General features: G+C 42.0%; 1 protein-coding gene across 4 annotated transcripts in view; it reads right to left on the reverse strand.

Moving 5' to 3' along the window:
* Positions 1-13,931, reverse strand: part of NEDD4L (NEDD4 like E3 ubiquitin protein ligase) — a 72,068-nt gene that overhangs the window by 9,354 nt on the left and 48,783 nt on the right. For 3 of the 4 annotated variants that reach the window (XM_086629937.1, XM_086629939.1, XM_086629938.1), the window contains 6 exons: positions 12,400-12,454; positions 7,870-7,928; positions 5,006-5,071; positions 3,850-4,079; positions 2,351-2,472; positions 1,457-1,527 (listed from right to left, as the gene is read on the reverse strand). In XM_086629937.1, coding sequence (XP_086486063.1) covers positions 1,457-1,527; positions 2,351-2,472; positions 3,850-4,079; positions 5,006-5,071; positions 7,870-7,928; positions 12,400-12,454 — 603 coding nt within the window. Of the gene's footprint in view, positions 1-1,456; positions 1,528-2,350; positions 2,473-3,849; positions 4,080-5,005; positions 5,072-7,869; positions 7,929-12,253; positions 12,311-12,399; positions 12,455-13,931 lie in introns of all 4 variants that reach the window. The other variant, XM_086629936.1, reaches the window with a different exon arrangement.

Consider the following 13,931-nt stretch of genomic DNA (forward strand, 5'->3'; position numbering starts at 1 on the left):
AAGTACACGTAGCTATCACTAAGTATTTCCAAGCAAGAGCCAAAAAAACCAACTTCAAAATAAATTTGAAACATTATTTACTTGTGTATGCTTCAAGAGAAGAATGACCTGCCAAAATGTGGTGACTATGAGACAGTGGGAGCTGGGGGAGAGATTAAGCAGTTGAACCAGTGTTTATGTCAGCAACTGAAAGTCTGTAAAACTCTAAAATATCAAAAAGAATAAACTGTATTTTATTCTTCTCATACTGAGTATACTTTTGACAAGACCAAGGACAGCTGTTGCAGAGCTAAGAGGAAAAGGTTTCTCGACTACTTGAAGGAATGTAAGAGCCTGAACTCCCTTTCGAGATCCCTCTGGACAAGCATCTCCCGAGCCTGGTTCTCAGCTTGCACTCGAGCTCGGGCCACCTTGCCTCCGCGCTGGGCTTGAGTCAACGGACTCTGCTGTGGACGAGAGTCTTGACCAAAGCGCAGGATGAGCTGCCAGGCTCACAACCACCTCCTGCCCCTGCAGAGGCAGCCTGGAGCACTCTTACCCAGCTAAGCTGTTCTGTGTGGTGGGTAACGGGAAGGTGTTAGAAAGGGGAAAAGGAACAGCTCTGAGGTTCTCCACAGTCCATAGCAGTGGAAAAACTGGACAGACCTCAAAAGGTTAAAAAGACAAAACCAAGCATCATCCTGCTAGCTTAATGGAAACCATTTGTGTTTGGCTGTTGTAGGTATCTGCAATGTCCTGTTTCAATACTGGTACACTGCACATCTGAACGGGGCACCTGCGTGATCCTATTTACTGTTGTCCTTCATTTTACAGTACAAGTTAGAGATTCCTAACTTGTAAAACAATTCGTTTTTCTCCCAGAGTGTGCCAAACACAGAAGTACTTGATTGCAGTTAACATTGAAGGTGCGAAAGTAGAGGAGTGCAGGGAGCAAAACCAAAACGGATGTAAGGGCGTAAGTTGCACTGCGTTCCTTCAGAGTATTTTGGAGAGAGCTGTTCATCATTTGACAGCCCTGTGTCCTCCCAGCACTGTGGGCAACTTCCTGTGTGTCCAGGTCAGAACTGAGCCCTTGCACAGCCCCTCTCCCTGCTCCACAGCGGGACAAGAAGTCTGTAGGGCTCGGTGGTGGTGCTCCTTGGAACAGGGAGAACGCTGGCCCAGTGGGAATACGAAAGCACAAGTAGACATCTTATGTTGCACTTCTTACTGGCCTGTGCGTGTCTTTTCCCTTGTCCCTCTCACCACTGTTAGTGCACTGGTACCGAAACAGCTGTCCTAGCAGGCAAAATGTGTTTTATTAAAAAAGTACAACAACTTTAGAAAGATATATACATAACTATGACCTTGCGTCTTCCACCATGTGATTTACCTGAATTGTTAGCTCTTATAAATTTCCCTAGAAGAAAAAACCACATAATTGCTAATGCTGATAGGGCTTAGAGTGTTATCTTACCACAGACTCCATGTCTTTCAGAGTTATTGGTTTCCCCAGCATCATCTTGTAAAAAGGTCTGATGAAGAAGCCTAAAAGAGAGGGAAGAGCGTTACCCTCCGCTGTGGTGCACTTGCACCTTCCATAAAGACGGGGCCGCTCGAGGAGAGCACACCATGGTATTTCCTGAAAGGAACAGCACTGCAACTGCTCAGGTTAATGCAGCTCATTTTTTATTTAGGCACAGAAAGTCCGTTTTTTCAAGGACAAGAATTACGCCACTAATTACCACAGGCCACTGCACACCACAACGTTAATGGCAGAGACACACAGAAGATGGGGGACTCGAGCTCAAGGTCCTCTAATCCATTTAAAATTGCCCCTCTTCTCTCGAAGGAGGCGCTAGAAAACAGGACAGTGAGCTTCCTCTTCTAATGTGCTGCACTGCTGCTAAATGAAACATAGCCAGTTTGTAGTGTTTGCTTGCTTTCTGTGGGATTTCAAAGTTCAGCAGAAATAATATTTTCATCATTAAATCATTCAGTAATAATTTTGCAGATCAAAATATGCTGCAGTTGACACCCACACTGCTGCTTTGGCTGCAGGTTTGCATGGAAACGGCTGACAAATTTAGTGAGTTCCCTTTAGGGAGAGCGATTATTTAGCAATGCTGATTCTATATTTTTAACACAAGTGGAGAAAGGAGCAAAACTTTATAGGAAATGTATTTATTGAGTAAGACACTGCGATTTTTGAATCACCCTCCACAGCAGGAATGCAATTTCCAGCAGTTCCAGTTCCATTACTTTCTCTCAGGCTGTCTCCACCTCCTAAAGTGTAGGAATGACCCAAGTGATTTATTTCACTTGATAAACCCCGGTAACAGGAGCAGAGCCGTACAGCGTAATAACTCACCATCCAACAGCTTCCCGTGATACACTGCCAGACCGGCAACTCGCCCAATAAAGGTGAAATACGACAGATGATCTTCGTTACAAAGACCTGAGTTAGGATTTATCTGAAGCGTGTAGTTGTCCCTTTTTGGGGGAAAGAAAAAACGTATCTAAATAACCAAGTCTTCAAATAATCAGATATTCAGAAAGGTCATCTGCCTTCTGCCGGGCTTCGTTGGTCACTCCCTCCAGCCCAATTTCAGGGCTTAAAACCTTAGGATTCTCTTTTGCAGCAGGTGCTTTTAGGGCTTGAAATACCTGAAGGTACTGAACAGGAATTAAGCGTAGGCCCATGGTCCAGCTCTCCTAGGATGAAGAATGTTTTCCTTCTGGCATCTTAAACTGCACATACTAGAGAACATCTCTGAAATATGCTTAGCCCCAAGGATATTAAGAAAAAGCTGACAAAGGCCTGAGATCTTTTAACTGGGTAACAGAGCATTAAGACTCGTGTGAAAGTGTGTGTCACAACAAGCCATTAGTGTAAAAGCAGTATTTTTAATTTGCAGTTTTTCTTAATCTGGGAAGAAAGACAGGGAGTTTTAAGTAGATTTTTTTCCTTATTTCTTAGACTAACTCATTAGACTTCTGAACCTAAAATGAAATAACATTATATTTAAAATACCTACAGTGACCTGTATCTCCTAAGTGGAAATATTTCAAACCAAGTGTTTATCCAGCGAGCTGTTAACACACGGGCATTCCGCGCTAACCACTGGCGTTTGTGTTTCCCTTCACCAGCAGAACGGGTCTGTTCTGAGACACAAATGCCAGAAAACCCTCATTATGCCATCTTTGTTCATCTACTTTACAATCGATTCAACGTTTATTAGAGAAAGGAGTGAGCTCGATAGGGACATCACACCATGAGAACTACTGCTGGCAATTAAGAGATCCATCCTCTCTGTAGCCAAGCACACCATGTGCAATTACGTACAGCACATTAAGCCAAACGTACGTTGAGCAGGAGACTTGTCCTCTTCACTTACACTAATGGATTGCTCAAAGATTTTAAAATTGGACAAAACCAAATTTAAACTTACATAAGGCCACTGCTGTGCAACTATGGAAATGTAAATGAGAAGCTGTTTTAGGAGCTAATCCTAAAGCAGCACTGTAATCCCGGATGGCAGGTGTTTCACAATGTAAAGGGAGAGCATGAAGAGTCTTGTCTGACGTTGCTCCTTCCACTATTCCTGGCCTCAAAAATTACAGTCTTGCTGCAAGCAAGGCAACACGGGACACTGTCTTAAGGAAAATATTTTAGGAGATTTCACCAACAATTGGAAAGGTTCTCTGAAAAGCCAGAAACAATAGTACAGAACAGAGAGATGGGGCTGGTAAGAGTGCTTACTGAGCCACCATGCAGGATGAGCTCACTACTTTCCAGTGTAACTTTGTCTCTTATGCAAAATCAAATGTATATCTCCTATGAATGGAAATATTTTAATGGACACTTACGTTGCTGAATATTCAAAGAGACCATAATAAGGGTTAAACATCTCCTTGGACAAGAGAAAAAACCATTCTCTGGCCACACCTCCATAGTCAAGTCCTTTTTCTGACTCAAATTCGATCCAGAGCCTGGCTTTTAGTACATCAGGTCTCTTCACAGACATGATTCTTCTGTAGGACTCCTCAAAAATATTGTTTCTGTGTAGCTTCATCTCAAATCTGTTCGGTATATCAGCCTATGTGAAAGGAGACGATATTATACCTGTTAGTCTCAATAAATAAATCTTCAGGAAATTACTGACCAGTAGTAGTAACTAAATGACAGAGTAGACATCTGATGTATAAAGTTTCCCCTTATTTTTGTTTTCCAGTGCTCTCTAGGTTCCACGTTGATAACATGACTGTTACAGCCATGTGTAGCTTTTTCTGATAAAATTCATTTGAAACAACTGTTTCAGAAGGTCGGTGCTTTTCTGACAAGTGAAGTGCTTATTGTGTGCAATCACTGGTCAAACTGGAGGTGAAAATTCACAGAGCTATCAATAAAGAGGTGAAGACATTGGCAAGTGCCTCTTCCAATCACAGCTGGTGTTGCCAAGGCTGTTTACTGTTAATTATGAGCCAATACCACGTGCAAGCTAATACTGAGTGCTCTCTTACGGTAAAGATGTTCCTGAAAACACTTGTTTTCACAGAACAAGAACGCCAGAAGCTTGTGCCAGATCCAGCGCAACTGTGGGCTCTGCTCTGCCAACTTGTTCCAGCTCTGCCCTTTGAAGTCCACTGCTGAAGATGAAGGAGGAATACCAACCCTCAAGCCTATTTTCAGCCTAAAGGCTCGCAAGCTAACATCCCAATTAGTCCCAGTTGCAACGGGAAATAGTGGATCATTGCTACTTCCTTGCTGCCTTTGATTTTGCATTCACACAGAAAAACGTGAGCCTTAAAGATTTGCGAATGTTTTTGTGGAGAAATCGATCAAATTCAAACTTGGCTTCATTTTTTTTGGTTCCTCCTTAAACCCCTTTAGGAGCAGCACAATCAGGAAAAATTGGCAAGTGTGGTACAGCAAGATGTAACACCGCTCCGGGTCCACGCTTGGGAGAGCCTGCTGTTTCTCCCAGACACAGATTCCAACACAAAGCAGCACGTTTCTACTCACGGGTTTCTTCAACTTCTTCCGGAAGTAGTCGTATTTCTGCTTGAACTCCCTGGAATACGGAACTGCCTACCAGAGAGAGAATCATGTGTACAGATTACTCCAGATATTTAACAGTTTGATATTCCGACATGATTTAAACAAAAAAGAAATCTAAAGACATGCTCTCTACCTACGTACGCCGTCGGTCATCTAATAAAACCCACGGTGCATGAAGTACAGCAGCCAAAATCCTCCCGTTTCTCAGTGTGTCATTTGAGTCAAAAGGTACGAAGCCTTTCAAACCAGTTCTTCTGTTTATCGACTACTTACCTTCAGATTTTTTCTTCTTTTAGGAACGGAAATGAGCAAAACCAATTTCTAACACAGACAAAAAATTTGAAATTGCTGCCATTCCTGTGTCTCATTAGGAAATACCGAGCATGCCGTATGACACGGAATTGTAAAAATGACTGGTGTTACACAGAACATGGATCTGCACAGCTGGAAGTGCTAAGCATTGTTAGGCGCTACTCGAAAGACAATAAATTCAAAGAAATTTGAAAATGAACCTAAGAACAAGTTAAGGGGCTCCAGTAAAGCTGCGACACTAAAACCAAACACCGTTTGCCCTCGAAAACGCGTGGGACACAACGTACACCTACACGGCAGCCTCAACGAGGCAGGGGAATGTCCATGGCTGGAAATTACCTTTTCAGCCCCATGTGAGTGAATCTAATTCTTAAAAGTCATCAAACTATATAAAAACTATTTTATGAATTACTTATAATGAAAATATACACCTTCATAATGTCTTTAATCCAGAACCTGAAAGCATGTCATAAACGTTCTGTTGAACCAAGAACAAGTCACTGTAACTTTTCCCTGAATACTCACTCGGTGCAGCTGCTGGTGAGTTAGATCACGTTTTTGGGTAACAGCAGCATAACAGAGAAATCTTAGAAATTAAAAAAAAAGAAACAGCGAAGATTGGTAGAATTACATTAATCAGCAGAGCTGGAAATTGGTTTCTGGCATATGTAAAAAAAAAGAAAAAAAAAGCTTCTTTGCCTTGATCATAGTATTTTCCAGCTACGTCGTGGCTTCCCTTTGCTCTGCTGTTCCTTCAGGAGGAAAGAGCAGACCTAGTTAAAGAGTCAGCTGAACAAATGAAGCATCATTTCCTGGGAGCAGAAGAAAGATTTTGAATTCCACAGGACCACAGAAGTTACCTGCTCTGCTCCCTGAAGGCTGAATCACTAATTGCAAAGCTCTGGTTCAAGTTCCATTTCCAGGTGAGGACTGGGATTTTGGGGGAGGGAAGGTATGGGCTGCTCTTGAATAATACGACACTATTGCAGCCATTAAATAATCTTGACATGTTTCCACTATTTAAATGCAATGTGAAATGCAATTTAAGTAGTTCTTTGGTTTTGTCGTGGCACCAAAAATACTATTAAAAGCATTAAGATGAATCCTTAATGCTTATATGGCTATAAAGTGGATTTCTGTTAAAAAATCCCAAACACACAAGTAACTGTTATTTACTTAATGGGATCATGATTGACCCTTATTATCTTGAAATAAGATTTCCCATTTGTGCTTAGCATTTCTGGGAAAATACACATTAACAATTTATACAGCATACTGCTTATTAGTATTTCGAGCATTAAGTGCATGATAAATGGGTAAATCACTCCAAAAGCAACCCTGTTCAAACAAGTGATAATTATTAATCTTATCAGTAAACAAGAGCAATTGGAATTACAACATGCAGTAGTTAATATGCTGTGTCCTGAGACCCTTAAAAATCCTGAGGATTTACCCAAAATAAAAAGGTATTCCTGGCACCTGGAAATATCTTAGGGTTGCAAGTCTGATCGCTCGGAATACCATAAAATGCCATAAACAAGCACAAAAGGGTCAAGGAATCACTCCATATATTTGAAATTTTGAAAATTTAGTATCAAAGTAAAAGCATGTAATCATTTTTTCTAAGGCTGACATTCTGAAATCTCTTTGTTTATCTGCAGTTTTATGTCTCTTAAACCCAACAGACCCAATTTTTGTGGTTTATACCCTCTGAATCCACATAGTCACAACTCTAGCATATCGAGTGGGAACAGCTTTTTATTATCCAGAAATCCAAAAATTAATAGCACAGTGCCTCAGCTCAGTAAAATACTATTGTCAGTTAGGACCCAGAAAATGGTTAAATATGAACATTTCTGCTGAACACTTCCCTAAAACCTTACAATCTAGGGTTCAGCACAAAGAACTTGGTCTGAAATTCCCAACAGCTTCTGGCTTACAGTTCCGAGCGGACATCTGCCCTTCACATCGCTTAATATAGAAACACACTATTTTAGCACAATCGAGGAATACAAGAGGCAAAGACTTAATACTGTTTGTTCCATACCAAGTAATTTATAATATCAGGAAGTGTGGAGAAAGAAAAGAATCTGCAGAATATTTTACATTTACATGATTTTAGATGTAATCTATTTAGAAAACACATTTCCTCCCCTCAATTCATCTGTTGGGATGGCAAAAGTAAGCTAAAGATGCCACTCTGCTACTTTTGTCCTGGAGTTTATCATCACAATAAGCAGCAAATATAACAGCAAAACTCATGCCAGGGACACGGCACCAGCTCGGGGGGCCGGGGCAGGCTGTCCCGTGGCGGCAGCTCCCTGCCCCGCGGACGCACAGCCGCTGCCACCCACGCCTGGCGGGACACGGCAGCGGTGCCGCTTCCTCGTCGGCTCGTTAGGCAGAGCCTGACCTGATCGGAGACCAGGCGTGACCTGCTGCTCGAGAACCTCCCGCCTCTTCCACATGTGCACGAGTAACAGCACTTAATGGCAAAAAACCACAGCAGTACTTACTGGACCAGTAATTGCTGGGTTCTGCAGTCTGGGGTCTTCCCACTGGGTAATTTTATTATCTGCAAATAACAAAAGAAATGATATCATTACTTCTCTGTTACCATACTGTGAATTTATGTTGGTTTTTTTTCCCTATAACTGGTTTCCCTACCATTTCCACCACTCAGTATTTCAGGGTTAAAAGGCTGCAATCACCCAGCTACCCCAGAACCCCACCACACTGTTTAGATGAAAACGCTCTTTCAAAAACGCAGAGCTACAACAGAACCCAGTGTATTTACACTGCTGTTATGTGAACGTCTGTAGCAGTAAACGTGCTCGCTTTGAACATGGTCTTGGATTCAACTCGTATTAGAAATACACAGACTTCACGCCTGAAAGGTAAAAGAACCCAAAAACTTTGTCAAATGACAGAAAAAAAAAGAAAATGTCCTAGACACTGATTTAACAAAAGGGCCATTAAGGGAGGCAACATTATACAGTTATGGGGTAAGAGATCACTCATTGACCAACGGAGATTCTGGCGGAAACACGACAGAATCCAGTTCTTTCCATCTACAGCTTTTAGGAGCACCGCCAGGGCGATGGGGTGAGGTTACAGAGGACCACGGTGACACTCCCCCTGCCTCCAGACAGCCGCTCCTCACAAGATTCTGAACACAACAGAATCACAACGAAATGATGACGTTGCAACAATAAGACAATGCTCCAAAAACCAAACTGGATGCCACCTGCAATGGCAAGTCAGCAATTTCCTGCACTGAAAGGGTAACGGCAATACTCCTACATCTGTTTGTTACGTGCACTGCTGTAATTTAGGAACTGTATATTAAGTAGTCCAAATTTTAAGTTTTCTAATTGCTAGCTTTGGAAATAAATACACTAAGTTTCAAGAAAATGGTTTTTATGGCTACTACAGGTAAAAGCAAAGAACCAAACCCAGGTATATTAAACCACAACTATTTTACGTGTTTCTACAGTTGGAAAAGGCCCATAAGTTTTGAGCATCCCAAGCTAGTTTTAAAATGGACTGGAATTTGAAAGGTGACGTTCGTTAAATGTTAACTGAAGAAAATTTAAAAGATCACAAGTACATTTCAAGAAATTTGATCCATCACTTAATTTAATCTTAAAATATTATTTTATTTGCCTTTACGCATTAAGTCTATTTAGTGCTCATCAAAGTTATGGAGGGAGGCTGTTGGACTGACAGCTCCAGAAACCATACGAGATCCACAGACCAGAGTCTGCCATAAAGGCGTGATGCAAAATCCGGCCCTTTTTCAATTTAAGTCAAATTTCCTTCTACCAAGATTACTGGTTTTATCCCAGTTCATTTCTTATACCTTCTTGAAATCGACAGCCACAACTCAGGGTGGTCATTTTCGATGAAATCAAGGATAATAGATCTGGAAATGACTGCAAGTTTGTCAATTCTTTCTTGTTGCCCTACATAGCCAAGAGTGTACAATGTTACTGACAAACCTTCATCCAAATGTTTTCCAGAGTATTACGGTGACAGGGACTTCCTATTACAAACGCTACTCCAGGGCCTAAACAGCCCAGCAATTAGAAGGGTCTAACCTGAACCACCCTACCTGGAATCGTAGCTCAAGATTCTCTGTGTTATCCAAAGTGGTCATGGATAACAAATTCATTCTTTTTGCAGCACATTTTCAAAAATCTACCATCTCTCTCGAGTCGTCACACGAATACAGTGCTTGTCTTTCCTCGTGAATCGGGCTCTAGGGCCTTTGAGGATTCCCTCTTCTCCTGTTTCCTCTGGTCCCTTTCCAAGTGGTCCACTATTTTCTTGAAATTTGGGACCCAGTGCTAGATACAGTATTATCAGAGCCAAGACATTACTACCTGTGTTCAGCTGATGATGTTTTTCATGCCCCTTTCAACCAAAATTCTGCTAATTATTCCCATTCTGAGTGATACTTTGCAATTCTTATTAACCAGCATCTTACTTCACACGACAGCGGCCACTGCCAGACTCGTTCCTATTTCTCACCCTGTTCCAGTGAGCACCTCTCGCCTCTCCTACACCGCTGCTTCCTGCTGAACGGAGGAGTACGTTCCCCTAATCCATCGGTCACGGCACTAATGAGTATATTGAAAAACGGTGGATCCAAGAGAGACTTTGAGGGGACCCCTTGTCCCTGCCTCTGTCGGAGAGCCGCTGACAGCTGTTCTGCACATGGCGTGTTTGCCTCCACGCTGCCTTCCCCCAGGGGGATCACGCTTTCCTACAAGGCTCCGGGGAAATGGATGCTACAAGGAGCAGAGAACACTTGTTCACGGGTGGCAAACACACTGACTCAGCTAAGGACCAGGCGTGGGCAACCCGAGGCTGTATGTTTTGTGAAAAGACTGACCGCTGCCGAAATCAGAACTGTTTACAGTTGCAATCTCAAAATACTGTATTTTCAGGCTACTATGTTACAAGTAATACCTAAATTATTTTCACAGTACTTTGCTTTGCTAGTTTCTCTAGCAGCTTGAGAGCAGTTCGTATCGCTCCACAAGAGGAGGATTCTGTGCTGGCTGTGCTACTTCTTTACAGTTTCTCTCGGGGATGAGAAAAACATTTCAAAAATGGGACTACAGTATTGGATAATTACGCAGAAGAACTACAAAACGTATCTGGTGAACAGACTCTAAATCTGTTAACACTTTTTACATTTATATTGTGTTCTAATAATGAAATTTTGCACCTTTTTGGCATCGTGACTAATCACTTGTGCAGAGGGGGATGGAAACGATGCCCCGTTGATCATGGGCACACCGAGACTCACGCGTTTCGGGTGAGCGCAGCCGGTGGCACCCGTGGCCGATTCGGCACCCGCGCTCACGTCAGCCGTGAAACAGGAGCCCCAGCCCCGGCACAAACCCACCGCTGCGTCAGGCGGCGGCGCAGCTCCCGTGAGAGCAAACGCTGCGACTGCGACTGCTCGTGCCGACCGCCGAGCGCGCCGGGCAGTCGCGCCCCAAATCCCGGGCACAACGTCCTCACCACAGCAATGCCGCCGGCACCACCTCTGCTCCCCAGTTCATTCCTGAGTGCAGTGGCGTGGCACCAGACTGAGACCAAAAGGATGTTTGCTGGAAACAAGCAGCATTATAAAAAAAACCTCTAAACTTTTGTAAAAACTGCGAATAAAAAGCTAAACCAACTCAGATCAAAAGAAACTAGAGAGAGATTCCAGGTGCAAATAAATTTAGTTTTATAACAATTATAAAATATTTGGGGAATTCTAATTAATGTACAACTTCAACATTCCATTTGCTTTTAGAGACTAACACATGCTTCAGTAGATTTAGGAGACTGGAAAATTAAAACTTTTTAAAGGAGGCTGGGAGGCTCAACAGCTATACAGATATTTTAAATAAGACAGTTTTATTCTGTGACTCTTCAGTGACAACAGTTTAGAATAATTTGCCATATTTAAGTTTCCAGATATCTGTTGGGAAAAACAATTACAGAAGGTATAAAGAATAATAATTCTGTACTGATGTTTGAAAGAGGTTAATCTTGTGCTTGACGAGTGTATTATTTTTTATTTAAAACTATTTATACAATTTCAAAATTTCTATTACTTTGGAGACAGTCTTTTAGTAATGATTTAATAATGTCATATGTAAAACTACAGATAAGCCTCGGAGCCAGGGTTACTGATACCGAGGGAAAAACATGATACTGCCAAATACGTATAATAGTTTAAGATTTTAATTCTTTAAGTTCTGCATAGCATCTGTACCCTCTTCTAACGGGTTTGTGAGTTATCTCTTTCTGTGAAGATGATGCCATCAGTAGAAACACCTCACTAAAAAGCCCAGTTGAAGTCTTAAAAAAAAAAAAAAAGAGGGGTGGGAAAGAGGAGTAAACAACCTGGCCTTTCTGGGCTGCTTTATTTTCAAACAACAACAACAACTCACACAGTAGTTCTGAGGGGCTGCAGTAAGACAAGTCTACAATGAAACATCACTTACACTAGAACTTCACTAACAGAACTGAATAATATTAATGGGCTGGGCGCAGTGTGACATGCTACAAATAGGAAATAAGATCAGAACCAGCACTGCCACAAGACCTTCTTAAAGGAGAGCAAAGAGTGCTTATCAGCGCTAATTTCTCCACTGCCTACACGTGGAGTTGTGGCTACATGATCTTTTCTCATCTTATTTTCTATTCCTAGTGTGTATTTTAATTTATTAAGTGCAAATAAGCCATGGGATCATTAACAACAACGACGACGAATCCAAAATATCAACGAGAACAAAAGAAACCACAAAGAAGAAATGTTAATGCTTCACAAGTCAGAGAGGGACAAAGCTTGATGAGCCAATTAAAAGCAAGCTTCCAGTGAATGTACAGTACCGTAGGAGGGCACTAAGTCTCTGGTATCAATGTCTCCACATATCAACACCTGGCTTCCTAAATGAAGAGTAAAATTATAAAGCTTTCACTTCAATATTTATTACCTCCCTTTGTCTATTTGCTGTAGCACCCGAGCGCTTACTTACTATGGTCTATGTAAAACGTCCTTCCATCCAAATGTATTCTTTCCTCCCAACCAGGCTGGAATTCGGAAATAAAAAGAAGAGAGAAAATGAGTGAAACACTACCACTCTGACACAGCACGAGCAATTCGTCATCTGCACCTACTTAAGTTGTCTGGCAGATGCCTATGAGGTAGAAAACACAACATGGTCACAGATGCATTATGTCAAGGCCAAAAATCTGGGAAGAGTCAAAGAACTGCCTATTTGTACAGGTAACTGTATCCAATACATTAAATACTTTTTTAAAGCTCAGAAGTGGAAACTTCTTGCATCAGGGTTTATACCCATTCCAAAAGTGGTTATTTACTGTAAATACGTAAGCCCAGATCCCATTGCAGTGACACGAGAACATCTAACCTAGTCCTCAATTCTTCCCTTTTCTCATCTTCCAAATCATTACAGTACAGACAGGAGAATAAACGGCACACTTGGTATTTGCAGTGCTCGCCAGTCTAGCACTCATTCCACCTGTATGCTCTACGTGAGCTTCAGACTTCTACAAAATACAGATGAGAAATGATTTCCTTTCAATCTTTGTTGAGAAACTCTCGTTCAATTCTGTAGTCATTCCTACCTCACTCAAAAAATGGATTGTTTAACTGACTTTAAATCTGTTACTCATTATATATTCCCAGCGATACGTGTCAGGCTATCCTGGTTTCACTGGTTTTACCTTTGGCAACAGACTGCAAACTGGCTCCTCAGTGACCGCCGTGCAGTGCCTCCTACCTACGCAACGCGTCCTCGCGGATTAATGCACGCTCAACGTATCCAAGAATTGCAAAAGAGCAGCTACTGCCACAGCTGGTTTCTTACAGACAAACTGCATCCCTGCTGTGCTGTAACCACATCATAACGAGTATGTCCAACTGCGCGCAGTTTTCCATCTAACTGGTGGTTCAGGCACGGGGCCTGACCGGTGGGCTGGCTGCATGTAAGGACAAGGCAAAACTTTTTGCTAAGCAAGACGAGAACGGTGAGATTTTAGGATGTTTTAGAGGAGGGTGTCTGAGCACAGGTGGTAACAGGTTACCATCCCTCACTAAAGGTAGTGTTTGTCACCACTCTTGCCCAAAAGCAACACTCGTTTTGGTCTGCTGGCAGAGTGGTTCACCGAAGTAAAGTGTAATCCTGCTCATTAAGGGTGCCATTAAGGATGCAGTTTTTAAAAAACAAAGCAAAGCTCTGTACTTGACATGGCTGCAAACCAGTATTATACTTGGGTTACAAGTATGACAAAACTTCTCACATTAAAATGATAATTTTCTCTGCAGAATGTGAAAGTTTCATTGAAAAAAATCAAAATTTGTTTAGATTTCCGAATGCTAGCAGATGACCAGAGCTCACTTTGAACAATCTGCTCAGGCAATTATCTAAAAGCACGGTCAGACATAAAACCACGGTAAGGTTCTTCAAAGCTCCAAGCTTCAGATGAGCAAAGCAACACGCAGCCGTTTCAGAAATACTATGGGCTGGCTTCAAAGAGCCTGAGT

This window comes from Tauraco erythrolophus, chromosome Z (genome assembly GCF_009769465.1).
Source record: "Tauraco erythrolophus isolate bTauEry1 chromosome Z, bTauEry1.pri, whole genome shotgun sequence".
NCBI lineage: Eukaryota > Metazoa > Chordata > Aves > Musophagiformes > Musophagidae > Tauraco > Tauraco erythrolophus.